The sequence below is a fragment of the Mixophyes fleayi genome, chromosome 2, assembly GCF_038048845.1.
Source record: "Mixophyes fleayi isolate aMixFle1 chromosome 2, aMixFle1.hap1, whole genome shotgun sequence".
Classification (NCBI taxonomy): Eukaryota; Metazoa; Chordata; class Amphibia; order Anura; family Limnodynastidae; genus Mixophyes; species Mixophyes fleayi.
In genome coordinates, this window is record NC_134403.1 from 157183644 (window position 1) to 157201908 (window position 18265).

General features: G+C 39.1%; 1 protein-coding gene across 1 annotated transcript in view; it reads right to left on the minus strand.

The window, feature by feature from the left end:
- Window positions 1-18265, minus strand: part of CFAP47 (cilia and flagella associated protein 47) — a 402255-nt gene that overhangs the window by 8343 nt on the left and 375647 nt on the right. The window contains exons 61-63 of the mRNA XM_075200313.1: window positions 13640-13811; window positions 13038-13199; window positions 8923-9088 (exon numbers count right to left, since the gene is read on the minus strand). Of these exons, the coding sequence (XP_075056414.1) occupies window positions 8923-9088; window positions 13038-13199; window positions 13640-13811 (500 nt within the window). The remainder of the gene's footprint in view (window positions 1-8922; window positions 9089-13037; window positions 13200-13639; window positions 13812-18265) is intronic.

Below are 18265 nucleotides of genomic sequence, written 5' to 3' on the forward strand. Positions count from 1 at the left end.
GAATTAAACTGTTTTTTTGGATGATTTATTACCTCAACAATTAGATTACTTGTCTCTAAAACAGTTGGAGCACTAAATTGGGTTAATTTAGGCCCAAAAACATGGATTTTCCAAAAAAATAGCAAAACAAAACCAAACAAAACCAAAACCAAAACCAAAACACGCAATGGCAGTTTTGCAAAACCAAAACCAAAACCAAAACATGACGGTAATCCAGATCCAAAACCGAATCCAAAACCAAAACACGGGGGTCAGTGACCATCTCTAATTTGTTAGCACTAGAACATATATACAATTGGGCTTATATACAATTGAGTAGATATGGCAAACTGTCCCAACCAATCTGAGATTATCCAGACTCAATGGAAAGATTACTGAGGTTTGGCTTGCAAGTAGGAACAGTTACAAGGAAGCAGAAGATTGTAGTGATTGAATACTAGGTTACCTAAATGGTATCAAAAGTTTATAAAATAAATAAGAAAAATAAAGAACAGCCCCTTGTTGACGTTTATATATGACATTTATATAGTGACAGTGTGCCTACAGATTCAATTGCTTTCATTATTATTGAATTGATAGTAATAGGAGAAAGCATGATATCAACAATGATACAGAAATCATCACTCCAGTTGCATGTACTTATACAACTGTGTATTATGAGATTTGGTTTCAGTATGGACAATCTATTTATGAAGCATTTAGCACACAGAGATACATACATTGATGACGTAATAAAGGCTACATTTCATAAAATAAAATTAATTGGAGCATTAATTATACAGTTAGGTTTAAGCAAACAGAATTTCTAGATTTGTTGACAAAACTAAGCAAAGATGAATATTTAGTCACAGAGGATTATGGTAAACATACAGCAGTTAATGCCTTCTTGAGGGAAGATATCAATGGGATTTCAGTGGTGGTAATCCCTGAGAATATACAGGAATTTTACCATTATGGTAGCATATGATAGTGTAGCAGAAAATCTGGCTCAGCGATTTTTAAATAAAGGTTATATTCCAGGTGATATGGGAAGAGCTATAGAAAAAGAAAATCACACTGTCCAAGAGATACTGTTATTACCAAAGCCAAGAAAGTAAAGGAATATGATTAAAATAGCATTTTACATAGACATAATTGTATTTCTGAAAAACTGAAAGGAAAGGGATAGTGACTTGCAAGACTGCTGTAGTAAACCTCTAAGAAGAGTGTTTAGGAAAAGTAACAACATACAGGATATGGTCCAACCTAAATTTAAATTTAAATCTATTCCTACAGCCACCTGACTACTAATCTCACCCAAAGGTAAGTTCTGTGGTCACTGTGATTTAGAAATATGTTTTTCTGCCTAGGTGAACAACACAGGATTAATCACTTTATCCCTTGGAAATTGGTCTTGCATAATGGTGATCCCACATACTGTACATAAACATTATAGGGAGATTATAAAGGGAAAATGTAATTGTGGTATTCCTTGCTATATATTTTCCTGCAGCTCTACATGATAACCAAGGAGTCCAAATACAGATAGTGTGCACTTACTATAGAAAGATGGAATGGAAAATGTGGAAATACACCTTTCTTGAGAAGGACGGCATTATGTAAAACGATAATCTAGAGTAGATTGACTATTTACTGGTGTAACTCATGGGACTCAAGCGACAAGTAGCAATTAATATTTTGATATTGTCAATTATTTGATATTATGATATGAGCTGAATGCATATTGTAAATAAATCAATATATCACTACACAGACTTCTTTTCTGCTATAGCTGTATGTGTTACGCTAGCACATTGGTCAGGGAACAGGGGTAAATTACCCCAAATGGGGTAAAAATGAAATTCCTGGAGGTAATGCTGCCGATTCACATGCTGTCAGTTGGATTGTAGACCCCTTTAAATGTGAAATTGCTGTTTTACCAGAAGAACCTCAAGGGTTGGCAGAGGCACTTCTTGAGCTTCGATGCAATAATGAAGCACATATTGCATTTGAAAACAAAGCATATCTGTCAAAAAGATGCTGCCTTTTACAACAACCTACCTTTGCGAACAAGGATTTTCCACTCTAACGAACATAAAAACAAAGCAGAGAAATAGATTGGACACTGAAGACTGTATCCAAATTGCTCCAATATCAAAATGCCGCAATATTGATGCTCTCGTATCAAAAATGAAGCAACATCATTTCTCCGAAACCTGAAGTTTTGAAGTTGTAGCTTTCAAAGAAATTTTGAATAAATTCAATAAAATTTTGGATTCCAATAATTAATAATATATGCTTTCAAATCAAGGGGGTAACGTCGGCGTATCTAAATATATTTGGGGGTAAAAAGTAAAAAAGTTCCCTGACCCCTGCGCTAGATAATTAAGAAAGAGTGCATGCACATCATCTGGTGCAGACCTACATCACCTAAACCATTTACAGAAAGTGTGTCCGGGAATTCTTGCAAGGAAAATCATAATACTGACTTGAACATTACTTATGTGCATATTATAGGAATAGACATCTGTGTTCCTGAGCCTGCAGGTAGAATAAATCTTTGGGTAATAGCAGACATCAGGAAGAAATATAAGAAATCATAGCTTTTATTATAAAGCAAAATGTGCAAAGATACATCAATCTGCAAATCTGTCTCTAGCTATGTGTCTTTTGTAGGAACAAACTACTGTTAACATTTACAAGCATACAGCTGAAAGAGTCAATAATTTACTAAAATGCATTATACAGTAACATGCCTACAGATTTCTGTGAAAAATAAGTTTATACTACATGACTGGTGTGAGTACATATAATAAACAGCTGTGAAAGATATTCTTATGTTTGTCAACATCTGCTAACACTACATCAAAGATAAAATCGTTCTCTACTGTGGCCCAGTTACTACATATCTCATTAAAGTCAGAAAGTGTTAGACACTGAACAGTTGTTTATACACTATGTTTGAAAAATATTTACATTTTATCAATCGTTTTACTTCATTTCATTTCTAGCGATGCTTGAGTTATTCGAATAGGATCAAAATTTGATGGAAATTGGGTGGATCCAGTATCTCAAACTTTTTTGCTGTACGATTGTGAATTTTGAGCTGATTTAATTTGCAACTGCTGTGGCCCAATTCACATGTATCAAACTATCTGAAAACTAAAGTGGGGGTGTCGCCTATAGCAACCAATCAGATTAATGCAAACAGCAAACATTACTGTGCTTGAATTTGCTGTTCACATGGAAAATCGATAAAAAATAGGATGCAATATACCGGTAGCTATGTAAACTGGAACATGTTCAAACTAGCTCAAACATGGTTGAACCTGTTTGCCTTGATCAAAAGTAGCCAATTTTTTTTCGTCTACTGAAACTTTAAGAATTTCCGGCAACAATGTTAAATAACTTGAAGCATCTCTATTAATTTCGTTCGTCCAAGCATTACAGAGATCACAGTAGACCTAGCACCAGCCCCACCCCAGCACATATCTGATGTACATACTTCATGTGACAGCATGCTCTGACACTGCTGTGTGACAGGCTGACAACTCACCCTCCTCACATTTCAAACATAAATAATCAAATGCTAAAAAGAGTGTACCAAATATAATCTAGTTAAATAGAAAAGGATATATTAAAATGTTACAGAAACTATTACTCATGTACTATAAGGAATAACGCACCCATTTCTGCGGAAAATTAGGATATTAGAAGTCACTGAAAAGTTCTGTGACCTGTATAAAAGCACAAAGACGGGGGCTGCAGCATTCCATATACAATGAGTGTAGTGAGCTCACTAATTATAAATTTATTCTATATTATATCCCTTTCACTATACAATAGTTGAGTTGCTCCTTGTATCTAGGGTAATGTAAAGAAGTGATTGAAATCTTATTCCAAATGCACCCTTCAAATGCAGCAGATTCTGGGAGCTTTATAAGCCTGGGTCTAGTGTTCCACCCTCTCTCTGACCTAGGTTAACCTCACAGAAGTACCTGTCCAGGGTTATTTGCTGCGCACACTGATGGTGATCATCAGCACAAATTTTTGCAGTGTTAAAATTAGAAAGTTCATTCATGGGGTATATACGTAAGTAACCAGCTTTTCACTCTCTAGCCAATCACAGTGAAGTCACTCTGATTGGTAACTTGCAGAGAGCTGCCTGGCCTGTCTTTCATGATTTGGTTCCTAGTAAACCAAACACTTTGTCATCAATGAGGGTTTTTTATTTTAACCAATGGATTACCAGAATAAAAGAAGACAGAATAACCAAGAAAAGTACAAGCAAAAGAAGTAGAAAGAAGAAAAGAAAGAAGGTGGAAAGAATTTTCCTCAGGAGGAGAGACGAAGGATTGGATGAGTCTTTATTTTGATTAAAGGACGTTAATTAGTGTGTGTCTGTTTATTTCTTAGTAGATTACTATGAGTTTCTACTGGTTCCAGCAGATCCTGGTTGCTATGGCATGCTGGCTCTTGCGGTTCTACGAGAACAAGTATGCCCTGGCTGCAGTGGGAATACTAGTACCTATAGCTCTACAAGTGCCACCATACCCAACCAGTTAATGACTGCCAAAGTATGTTTGGATATTAATTTACAATGTTTTACTATTTTACATTCATTATTCCAAATCCAGGGATTTTGGGTGGAGACCATGTGCTATTAGCACAGTGCTGAAACACCTTGAAAAAGACTCTTGTTTGAGTCGAAACGTGTAGGTTATATATGTTAGCTGAATCGATTTCTTCTGTTGGATCCTTTCTTCATACAAATGGATATTTGTTGATAAGCGCATGGTTACAGCAGAATCTGGTACGAATACACACATTACTTTTTTATACTCATGTTTTGATTTGTTTTAGCATGACATGTTGGTTATGCAATAAACATGTTGTTTTAAAGATAATGCACCATTGCATTGCAATTGCATTGTCCATTCGGTGGAATTAACTCTGGGATGGAATTTGAAGGAGCAGTCCATGGATGTATATATATGAGATGCCTTATACCATCTGCATTCCTGTAAGCACAACACCTTTGGGGGAGATTGTGGTGTAGACAACACAAAATTTTGCTGGTGTCATTTCTATTTCCTGTACACAAAGTGGAGGAACAGAAAGAGTTCATTTCTGGAACTTTTTGGGACTATCTATTTACAAAGTTGTGTACATATTGCACTATTATTGTCCCTGTATTTTGTATTTTATAAGTCTGTTGTAGGTTCGTTATACCCACTTACAGAGAAAGATTAAGTTCATCATCAGGTGGGAGGAGCCTATACAATCACTGAACATCATCCAAAACGTACGTGTGTTTTTATGTTTAAAAATTAGCACAGTGCTGGTCTTTCTTAATTGGTGGGGGACCGATCCCCATAGGAAATTCATGCTGAACAGGCTGGAACAGTAGAATCCCATGACTTGTGTTTCGGTGTTATAATAGGACAGGCCAGTCTGTCCTAGCCTAGTGCCGGTTGCGGCTTTTGTGAGGCGAGCCCCGAGATATGTGCAGCTAAACATAAACAGGTAAGTGTGCAATTTTGCTGTCTGCATTTTCTATGTGCATTCAGGTTGTAAAACTGCGCTCAACTCTAAGTGAGACCATATATGTTTAGATGGCATTTTATTCCATTGTCCTGTATGCAGACACCTTGCTTACAATCTGTAATAGGTTTCAGTTTACATTGCATCTTGCAAAACTTATCACAGATATCTGTCTCTCTACCTAGCAATCTTGTACAAAGCCCTGCTAGGTAGCCATAGACATTAACTGCGGCTGTTAATATGCAGAGCAGCATTTCTAAATTAGAATGCAGATAAGTAAATTGCTGTGCTAAAAATGGAATGCATTTGTTTAAGTGTTGGCATGACTGATAAACACAGCTAGCAGAGAACAGACCGCCAAGGAATGTATTATTGGACTAAAGTTTTTCTTGCTCCTTGTGATAAAATTATGGCGCCAGCTTTGTTTATGAAGTCTTTCTGCATGTTGTCACACTTCATACTAATTATTCCTTGAGTTGAATTGTTGAGATAGCAAGCAAATACCATTCAGTGTTATGCAGATTAATGCCCAAGTAGATGTGATGTAAGCAGTAAAGATCATAAACATTCAGACAGTACAGAAAAGAAGGATTTGTTGCTTGCTACTAAGGATCTTTCTCTGTAACAAAGTTACCAGCCAGTACATGCTAGTTTTTTAGTTTAATATTTACTGAACAAAACACTAAGGAGATGAGGTTAACGTTTTACATGTGATGGGTGCAGTCTTAAAAATATTTGATTAGTACATTTCTATATATCTCAAGGCAGACTAAATAAAAGCCTTTGAGCGTAGCACAAATGTAGCATTATTATCTATATAGTACATGTCTGTATCATCATCATCTATTTATTTATTTATATAGTGCCACTAATTCCGCAGCGCTGTACAGAGAATATTTGCCACTCACATCCGTCCCTGCCCCATTGGAGCTTACAGTCTAAATTCCCTAACATGCACACACACAGAGCTTGTTTTTATTGCATCGTGAGGACCCATGTCTGGAACATGGCGTATAGGGACACCCCTTTCCTAATGCCCTGTCGACAGAACAATCATAGGGGTATGTGTAGGAGCGGTTTGTCACCAGAGTTACAACATGAGATTTGCACTTTGACTTTGCATAAAGTACTGACACGGACTGCAAGATGGGGAAAGTGTCATATATCCTGGCCGTCTGAAGACATCCGCATGCCCGTAGTGCTCAGTGGTTAACCGTAAGCTCTGTGGATAGCCCACTTCGGTAGGCTTGCTGCTTCTCATCGAGGTACAATTGCATCTTTTCACATCTTCCATGAAAGGTAAGAGCTGAGGCATGTTCATTTGGACTCCTTAAGAGTTTTCAAGGCAGCCAATGAGATCAACTCGTTCCATCACGCCTCATATAGCTTTCGGAAATTGTGTGTGTTTTCAACCACAGCGGCGCAGCCCTCCATCATGGCTCGGCACTCCACAATGCTCACTATCTTTTGCAGGCCATGCCCAATCTTGAGTGCCAGCTATGGTGTCTTAAATGTACCTGTCTCCTCGTCATAGCCAGCTACCAGCTTCACAGCGTCTACTACGTCACAAAGATCGATGGGGCGGTAAAGTCTTCCATCCTCTCTAAAGGGGTAGCTCTTCTGGCCTGTAGCAGTAGCCTGCCCATTTCTCTAAGGTTCTGACAGATGTACTTGTGCTTGCCAACAACTGATCCGACCCGGTTGAACAGATGCTGTCCCATCTGTATGATGCATCGATCATTTTTGACTGTGAGTAAGACTTCATCCTCGGTCATGTCACTCAAGAGCTTCCAAAAGCCATCACTGATGTCACTGATGGAACAGGCTGAGCAAAGGCGCACAGTGACTGAACTCTGTTCTTGCCAAGTGTGAGCTTCTTGCCCCTTCGGTTTAGTTTACATCTCTTCATGTGTCGCCAGAAATATTTCCTTGCAAACAAGTCCTGGCAGGCTACACAGTGCATGAAGCCTTCAGCCGTCATCCATCTCTTTGGAAGTTTGCACGGGACCAGAACACCATGGCCTGTCCTCATTGCCTCAGCATTGTGTGCAAAGTTTCCCCTACTGCGAAGATTTGCCAATTGCATGCACTTTTCTTTTGAGTGCTTGGGGAATTTCAGGGCCCAGGCTACTTCAGTCTCATTGTGGTGAACATGGTCCATGTGCCGGGCAATTTTTAAGAGGGGCTTCTCACAGTACAGGCAGTACTGCTTTTTGTTATATGCCCTGGAGCCATCACTGTTTCTGGATAGCATTTGGACAGACACCGCATCGTCTCTCCGACCCTCTGTGTTTAAAACACGGCTAGCAGAAAGTTGAGAATGGTCGTACATAGAACTCATCTCTGGTTACCTGCACTCTGCTGTGCAAGTGGGCAACTGGGCATCGCCGCTGGTGTCTGAAACGCTCTCCTCCGAAGTGTTAGGGGCATACTCGTCTCCACTGCTCTCTGGGCTATAGTCGGAGATAACGGCGGGCTCTGTCATGCTTCAACGTCCCCGCTTTAACTTTAGATTCGACTGTGTCTTTATCCGCTTGGTGTACAAAAGCGACGCAGGATGCTCCTGCTATACATTTGGATGGAATACTGGCATATAGCGGTGGGAGGCACACACACTTTCTCCCCACCGCATCAGACACACGCACACTTTTGTTCCGACAAATGTGACTCGTAGGGACATACCAAATTTTTATGCTGAGCATATCAGCAAGGTCCCCTGCATTGATTAGTTTTGAGAAGCTTTGTGGGGACCTCAAATTTTGTCCCCACCAAGACTCAGGTCCCCACAGTGTTGGTGTGTAAACAGGTCTGTGTCCCCACAAGCATATGAATGAAAGTACACAGCAGCCAATTAACATACCAGTATGTTTTTGGAGTGTGGGAGGAAACCGGAGCACCCGGAGGAAACCCACACAAAACACTGGTAGAACATACAAACTCCACACAGATAAGGCCATGGTCGGGAATCAAACTCATGACGACGTGCTGTGAGGCAAAAAGTCATAACCACTAAGCCACCGTGCTGTCCTTATTATATACACATTATGTTACCATGGATTTATTTTTTGTAAATTGTTATGTGAGAGGGCCATGTACTGCCTCTCTCTCTCTTTCCTATATAATACATCTGCCACTAGTGTGCTAAATGCTCTATAGACCATCAACATCATAGGGGCTTTACTCTCTTCAGGCTGTGGCAGTATGTACAGTCAGGTAGTATGTGCTACAACTATGAAAGTGCTCTAAATGTAAACAAGAGTTTGCGGGATCTGAGTCCTCCATTTCATGTAGTGCTAGGTTTAGTATACTTAATAGATGTACATAAGAAACAGAATATTATTATTATTATTACTACATCTTTAAAAAATATGTAGCAATTATATCTAAAAAAAAACATACCTGCACTACTAGTGTAGCTTTGTGTTTCTTATACATTGTAGGCTTGAAACCAACAGTAATCAAGGTCCCGGTAGTTCCTAGAGAAAGCAGCTCTCCGGATTGCGGTGAGACAAAGAAATCCAAATCACTGCCTGGTAAAAAGCATGCATTGAATGGCTTTGGGTACCTTGTTACAAAGATAAAAAAATATTTGACTGTAATTACATTTTACTTGGAAATAAATTACATTTGCAAAGTGATACTCAAGATACAACAAAATGTAATGAAGAATAAACAATTAAAACAAGATAGGAATCATTTTAGCAATAAATAACAGTGAAATGCATTTTTCTTCCTGCAGCACTGATTAACAGGACAGAAATGTCAGTAGCAAAGTGCTCTTAAATCTGTCACTACAGTTAGACCTCAAATACCATTACACCTATGTCACCCTGCATTTCTGTGCCCTGGGAAATAAAGAAAGGTCATACACCTTAAAGAGTCAGTGTTACAATGACAAAAGTGGTTTGGTTTTTTAATATATGTCTTGTAAAATGTATTATACCTTTTATTTTTACACTATCTGTCCAAAATGGTTATACTTTACTGCAAATGATTTGTTATTATAGTTTCACAGTAGTCTAAAGAACTACTACAATAATGTAAAAGTTTCATCATGTTTATTTATATATGTGATATACTGATAGCCCAATGATCCACCAAGCTTCGTATGATTAGTATAGTCTGCTCTCCTTTCCCCCAAACATTATTTGGGAAGCTACATTGCATGAGCTGGAGGTACAACATCCTGGTTCCACTTAGTTAAAATAAATAAATAATTGTAAATAAATAAATAAAATGTAAAAAATATCAATAAATATTTTACAAATACTGACCAGTGAACAAAAAAGACTTTATTTGAAGAGCAAACCATTTTTTATTTTTCTTCTGTTATGACTGTCCTAAGATGACGATAACAGAACAAGTATTGCGGCTATGACCTGAGAGATCCGGCAAATCTTACCGCCAACGGTGATCCACTGATGTACAGGTCAAATTCATATTGCCAGCAAAACACCCATTCTTGCTGGAGATAAGAATTTTCTCCATTTAATACACTTGTGCTCTTACCCTGCACTCCATTGGATAACAAGGAGCCCTCAACAATCGAAAGGGGAAGAGTTGGTGAGGATATGATCGTATGTGTGTCAATATAAAGTATGCTACCATTTGGATCTAGAAGCATACCACCCATTTTTTCTTTTTGTAATCATGTCATCAAAAAATTTGTATTTCAAAGTTAATGAATTATGAACACTCACCCATTTGTGTATTATTGGGTTGACAATCTATGCTATTCTGCAATTGCAGGAAAACAAAGAGGCATAGCATTAAACAGTTGTATTACAATTTCTGCTCATGCCATAAACACACATGGTAAAGGCACCAAATCTCTTTGTCCATTATAGTGTATATATATATATATATATATATATATATATATATATATATATATATATATATATATATTCGTGAATATGGTAAACTTTCAGTAATTTATAAGGGTTAACCCATCGGATAATTGTTTGGAATAAGGCCTAAATCATAACGGAAGTGTAAATATGGTATATCAAATGCATACATTGATAGATTGAGTTACTAAAGTGTAAAATATGAAGTCAGAAACTCTGCTGTGTGTGTATTCGGTGGCTCTGCACATCCCACTGTTAGAAGATAGCAGTGTCACCTGTAGCAGCTTCAAAGGGCCCCCGCTGTGAGCTATTTCCTGACACAAGTTAGTTTTTTGGACACCTGAATAGACTTTGTGGGGTTGACATCTTTGCAGACAAAAGCCGCATTTGAAGGCTGCCTATGCAGGTATATAGAAATCGGAACTTCAAAAGGAAAATGTCTTCATATTTCATATTTTGGGAAATCTGGGTGCCATTCCATACTGAGGGGCAAAAACCACACCCGGATTGTGAATTATACTTACTAGCTTTACCCGGGAACAGCTATAATCGCATGTCTTTGGGAAAGGTATTTCATATTGCTATGATTCTACCATGTTTGGTATTTAAATGTGTGGGAGATTATGACCGGTTTATTGACGAGGGAGTTAGCTTTTCTCAGATATATCCCAGAAACATAAGACAGGTCAAAACTTAGGAATAGTTTTGAACAAGCCTTAGGTGACACCGAATGGACATTTCCGTCCCCGCATTAACGTCCACACTGCCCCTGTGAATGCCATCCCATTTGAGTTTGCTTAAAAACCTGTGTTGAAGGGACAAATTGTCAGTCTTTTGGGAAATCAATCATTCATTGATAAGCTGTCCATCTTCAAGCCAATTTCCCTTGGCAAATAATATACAACTTCGATGTAAGTTATACTCTGAATCTAATCCTTTTTATTTTAAACTGGTGGTTTTGCTGGTGTATGTTATGTCAATTGTTTAAATAATTGTTTTTTTATATTTGAATACCTTTGTATGTTAAATAAATCTATAAATTTAGTAAGTGGCGTTCTTGATACTCTAACGAATCCATTAGCCTGTTAAGAAGAATATAGCTCGACCAAGTTAGCCCTTTGAATGCTGGTGTGTGATTTGTTAATACATTTGACTAACAAGCCTAGTGTGTGCTTGCATTTACATTTATGTAACAGTCTGGAGGTGTGAAGAGTTAATCCTTTGGTTGCTGGAGTGGGCCTTGCTAACCTGTGGGTAGCCAGAAGCCTTGTGTGCCAGTGTGGGACAGTATATTGGGGTCCTATTGCCCGTATTCAATAGGTGGTGGCAAACCTGAAGTGTGTGGGGGTGTGATAGCGCCGTGTGGGGATGATTCAGTAGGTTTATAACCTGTTTGGAAGGTTTGATAAAGCTACCCTACAATATCCGCTCCATCCAAATGAAGTAAATAATAGACCAGAGTGCTTATTGCAGAATTTGGCACATTAGTGTGAATTATTGAATTATATATACAGTGATGTTATCCTTACTTTCCAAATCATGCAACTACCTGGATACATTTGTTATGCAGTCATATTAAAATTGTTATATAAGGCAAAGTTTTTCACCTGGGTCAAGGCTCCCTGTCCTGCCAGGTCTCATAGCAATCGCATGGACTGCTATGATTATAGTTACACTCTTGCATACTTTTGTTTCTCTTTTTTATAATTATAGTAAACGCTCAAGAAGTAATTATTTCTACAACATAAAACGCAAAGCTCTGGTGGAATCAGGATTTATTTAAATAGCTAAGAAAAACATTTTTGCAAACAGGATTCTTTCCTCCATTTAATTGCTCCTTTGGACCTTAAACAATTTTTCATTGCTAAGCGCAGAAATTCAAATGCAGTGAAAACAAAATAAATTCAGTCATATTTAATATCCTAATAATAATCTTATCCTCCCTTGCAATTGAAATTAAATTCACACAAATAACCAGCTCTTACATTTTGACCTAATCTCAGCAAATCTTTGCCAATTATGAATATAATTTCAACAGTAAAAGCTGCTTACTAAAATAATTATGCTGAATGCAAGTCCATTTAACAACTAATTTCACACTAACAATTAAAAGTTCCAAAACAAATAAATAGTTTCATATTTTATAGTTAGCATATTTGAAATTCATGTTGTCCTGTTAAATAAAGCTTGTAACTACAGCAGTACACCATTTTGGCAATTAAGAATAAAAAGTTTTTCCTGTGACTTACAGTTTTATATATATAGTTTAAGCGGCCCCTTTACTAATGAGAAAACAGTTGTAGTGACAATATACCTCAGCCACTGTAGTTATACAACAGACTGAATTCAATAGATTTTATGGCCTGAGTAAACATCCGGTTACCTGGCTGTCCTGTTTTTTTTTTTCATTTTAAATGGTGTGATCCCTACTCTGCTCAATAAGGAAGTCAAACAATTTTGATACCTGCAGTATTGTTGGGTCCTAAACAATAGTATTGCACACCAGCACCCACCATCACAGTAAACCTGTACCAAGGCTTATACTATGAATATACCTATGTAAAATAACTTACTCACAAACATTAATCATATATTTTACATTAAAAAATTCTACATAACGTTTAAAATTAATTTATTTTTCAAATTATTGGCAATTTTAATTACCTTGTCTGGCTTGTTAGTCTAAAGCCAACAATAGATTCCTTGTTTAGACCAACTGCTTCAATCTGAATAACGTCATCCACATTTGGTTCTGTGGCAACAAACTGTATGGGGAATTTCCATATTCCACCAGTCACACACTGTACAACCAACACGGCAGAGTGTCTGAAATATAATTAATAAGGCATACAAAATCAATTATTAATGCTTACTACTCTTTAAATGTTGCCAAGGTCTGGACAAGAGAAAAATGCAACAAAGTTGGGTTTGCATTAAACACACTAATATAATATTGTCACTGAATAGTGTTCAAAGACCGATTCGTCAAAGTTAATTCTACACGACAGTTTTCTCATATTAATTTAATCTAATAGCTAGAGGGAGATAGAAGACCTTCTGTTGAGGATTCAGGTGAAGGTTAGCTGGTGCATCTACTGAGGATCAGCCATGTGGGCTCATCTCAACGCATTTCATTTTTGAACTCTTCTGTAAATTAATGCAAAATGGCACTAATTGAAATGAGTTTTGAAAGCTCCATATTTGCTGTCTTGTTACCAGATCAAATATAACTCCCAGTATAAAATGGGACATATGTAGTACTTTACCTCATTGACTTGTTGGGTGCAAAAATTATGTTGAAAATTAATGTGACAATCCCAGATGGTGCATCACGTTCTTTTCTCACTATTTCAATTCCCACAGATGGTTCCAGCAGGGATTTTGATTCTTCGGTTTCATACCTAATTTCATACAAAAATTCCTCTGCGGTGCTGAAACCTAAAATTAGAGCAATGTCAGTGGGTATGTGGTCAGAACCATCAGTATCATGAAATGGCTCTATTGTAGTGATATATTAAATGTGTTTTACATCCACACTGCCAAGGCTTCCATGCCTAAATAATATAAAATATGGTATCGATGGTTTTATTCATGATATGTTTTACCATTTCTAATTGAAGATTCAGCTAAAAATCCCCTTTAAATGCCCAGTCTGGCTGTTCCTTCCTTATTGATACCCACAAATTTTGTATATATTAATTTTATAATGTATTTTTACATAACTTTACATTCATCCCTACAGATACAATGTAATTTGTTGATGATTCATTTTCCCTGCACTGTTTATGGGGGAGTTGTCTTGTTCTTTAATTCTGATAACACTGTATTTTATGATTGTGGTGTGATGGGAGATTTAATTTTATACATTTTGTTTTGTTTTTGTTAATGTTTGAAAAAAAACAAACCTCAATAAAAATATATTTGTTTAAAAAAAATAGAGTGCTTTAAAAATTCCAAAAAAAATGTTGCCTATATGCATCTCAGCAGTATGCAGAGAGCGCAAAGATTTTTTTATGTTACATATTAAAATCCCATTTCCACTTAATTATTTATGACACTTGTGATTATATTACATTTATTTCCAGGAAATATGCCATGTCTCTAATTACCCTTTAGTGAAAGAGATATTTCTGAGATGTTTCAGGTATGCCAGGAATAGAATTCCTTATTTCTTAGTCTGCATATGTACATATGACCACACATGTACAGTAGGTAGCCAAATTGGACAAGATAAAGAAATCTGGTATATGTGCCAAGATGCTGAGTATCATCCAGCTTCACTGGTGCCTGTTAGTGTACTTCATTAGATGACTGCACACACAGGCTGATAGTAGTCATTTTCCAACTGAATTTTACAACATGCCGAATAATAAGTTAATTCATTTCAATTGAAATACTGTCAGGTATTAAATCTTTTATTTGGGTCTAGAATGGGTTGATCCTAATATAACATGGAAATCAACAGCGTGGAGCCTGTTCAGTATAGGGATAAATTTCATAGGTGAATTGTCAGATGCCGTCCCCACACGTTCATTCAGTGCCAGGGATGGACGCCGTCATCTGCTGCTCAGCTGTGTCCAGTTGCTTAGCAATGTGACGCATCTCTTCTTCCTGTTTGGCGCCCGGCGGGCGCATGAGCTGAATGCTTGCATCTCCGTTGCTAGGCACCTGGACGCTTTCGTTCTCTGTGTCACGAAAACCAGATAGTTGGAATGGTCTTGATCTCTGCTTGAGTGACAGCTTACCCCCAGAGAGGTGCGGAGTGTAACGGAGGAGAGGTATTCACCAGGGGTTCTCGCAAGGGAATATGGTTTAGCTGCTCTCAACCGCTGGTCACGGTCCTCTAGGGGGCTCAGAGCAGATAATTCGGAGAACCACAAAGTAACTCTAAGGTAGAATGAAATGTAGCCTCATGTGTATGGAAATTCAGGAACAGGACAGATGCTGTGCGATGAAGTAAAGGTCACAGGACTTAACTGCGGAGTAAGCTGAACAGGTATTGCTGTGAAGCGATGAACTGCGGGGGAGCAGAAGCACTGAGATCCACACAGGTGTTATAACTCTGAAACAGGACCGATGATGGATGAAGCTGCAGCCAAAAAATGAACGATTTAACTTGCAAAAACAGGAACAGAGTTAAGTATAAGCACGGACAGGAATCAGAAGAAATGCTTCCTATCAGGTAGGAGACCTGATGAACTGAGACCCATAGAAAGAAGGAGGACCCTTATAAAGGGAACTGGCTGGTGATCACCCTATCACTATGGAGCAGAGGTTTTTAAAGGTTCCCAGGTTGCGCATGTGCAGAATACTTGGCAAGATGGCTTCCAAGGACAGAGGAACGCCAGGCTGTACAACAGATAGGAGTAACCACGGGAAACTCATGTATACAAAGATCAGAATGGGGCTAAATTGGTGAGATGCACGATAGTCTGTCTTTGGCGGTGAGCTGTTATACTGCCACTTTACACTGCCAGCAATCAGATTTTTCCTTACACTGTATATAGGAGGCTCTGGCACTATTAGGGAGCCAGAGTATTAAGGTCCATTTATGCTCCAGCACTCCTGTTTGCTTCAGTGCATCATGACTGACCTTCTGGCTCCTGACCTGGTTACACCTGACCTTGCTTTTGGATTCTCCTTTTGGCGTGTATAGATCTCTTGGCTTGACCTTTGGCTTCCTGACTTTGCTATTATCTAATCCTTTGGTACCTATTTGCTTGCACAGCCTGACCCCAGGTTGCATGTCTACGTTTGACACTCTCTACTTCGATGGTGGCTAAAAAGAATGGCTGCGACTTGCGTGTCTTCTGCAGCAAACAGCGTTTAGACTCTGCACCTCTGAGCTTAGCAGTGCAAATATCAGCAAGTAGGCCTCAGTCTCTGCAAACCCGTGATAGTATACACTGGCCATGTCGACTGAAGGTATGAGTGAACCATCGACTGGTGAATTATTGCTCTATCTTGCTCGCCGTGTCGATCATCAGGAGTCTGAACAAGCTCAACTACTCCAATGCTTCAGGGAGTGGTTTCCCGTTTGGATTCTCTTCAAGTCTTTTTATCTGCCTTCCAGTCGGTGACCGTTACCACCTAAGGGGTGACCCTGCCTGCCTTGCCATCTTCCATGGCTACCGCTACCACTCTACGGATTCCTCCACCCGAAAAATTTGATGGAGGCCCTAAGAGGTGCCATGGTTTTCTGAATCTATGCTTGATTTAGTGTGAGTGTAACCTGGCATCCTTTCGATTGGAGCAAACCAAGGTCGCACTTATTTCCTTGCTCACGGGGCAGGCCTTGGCTTCTCCCCTCTGTTACGGAACTCTTCATTCCTTATTAAAGCTTTCTGCAAGGTATTCGACGAGCCTGGGTGGGTCTCTTCGGCAGTCTCCAGCCTCTTGAACCTGTGTCAGGGTTCGCAGACCATGGGACAGTATGCAGTCCACTTCCGCACTTAGAGTCAGAGTTGAAGTGGAACAACAAGGCACTTGTTGCAACCTTCTGGCAGTGTTTGGCAGACCGGATTAAGGACGAGTTGGTCTCTCGTGAACTCTCTGCCAACCTCAATGCTCTTATTTCCCTATGTAATCGAATTGACTTATGCTTACAGGAACACACACAGGAAAGATCTACCACTAAGCATTTTACTCCTCATTTGGCGCCCCGTTTCCAGAGTCCAGTTCCTCCACCCGATGAACCAATGCAGATTGGGCAACATCGTCTGTCACCTGATGAGCACCAGAGACGCAAGCAAAAAATTTGTCTGTATTGCCGGGAATCCGGTCATCTGATAACATATCCTAGGAGATCTGGAAACGTCTCCTCCTAGTCGGTAACAAGGAGGCCAATCTAGGGGTTAGAATAACCACTCCTTACACTTCCTCCTAGAGGTTCCTTTGAGACCTCTGCCTTCGTGTATTTCAGCTCCACTGGGGATTTCATTTCTGCCACTTTGGCATCGCAGCTCCATATACCCCCTCCAATTCTGTCTCAGCCGCTGTCCTTCTCCACGGTGGATGAAGATTATATCACAAACGTTGCCATATCCAGGGTCTCCGTTCCCATATGGTGTTGGAGTGTTACATTCAGAGTGGATCAAATTTTTGATTCTTGTGCAATCCATAAATTCTGTCATCTTGGGACTCCGGTGGCTCAGGATCTGCGCACCATAGTTTGGAAGACTGTTCAAGTCACTTCCTGGAGTCCACAATGTCACAAAGGATGTCTTTTCACTGTTAAGCCTGTTCTGGTTGCCATCCCATGTCATGCTCTCTCTTCCTAGCCGGCTCTTCCTGCACCTTACACCGTCTTTCGGGATGTTTTCTGTGACGATGCCTTCGAGGTTCTTCCCACACACCGATTGAGGTACTGCCCGATCAATTTAGTTCTGGGCAAGCTATATCCAGAAAACCTTGATATGTCGCAGTACACTGCAGAGAACCTGCAAAGAGAGTTCATCAGGAGGTCCTCTTCTCCGGCCAGCACCAGATTCTTCTTCGTAAAGAAGAAAGACAGGATACTATGCCCCTGAATCGACTATCTACAGTTAAACACAATTACCACCAAGAACATACTCTGCCCCTCATTACTGAGTTATACGACTGGATAAGTGGCTCCAAAATCTTCGCTAAACTGGATTTTTGAGGGGCTTATCATCTAATCCATATCAAGAGGGAAACGAGTGAAAGACCACCTTCAGCACTCGCGACAGTCATTTTGAATACCTGGTGATTCCCTTTGGCTCTGTAATGTTCCGGTGGTGTTACAATCTTTCATCAGTGAAAGCTTCCGAGACCTTCTAAGCAAATCAGGGCTAATTTATTTGGATAACATCCTGATCTTCTCCGCTGATCTTACCTCTCACAGGTCTCATGTAAAGGAGGTACTCTCTCAC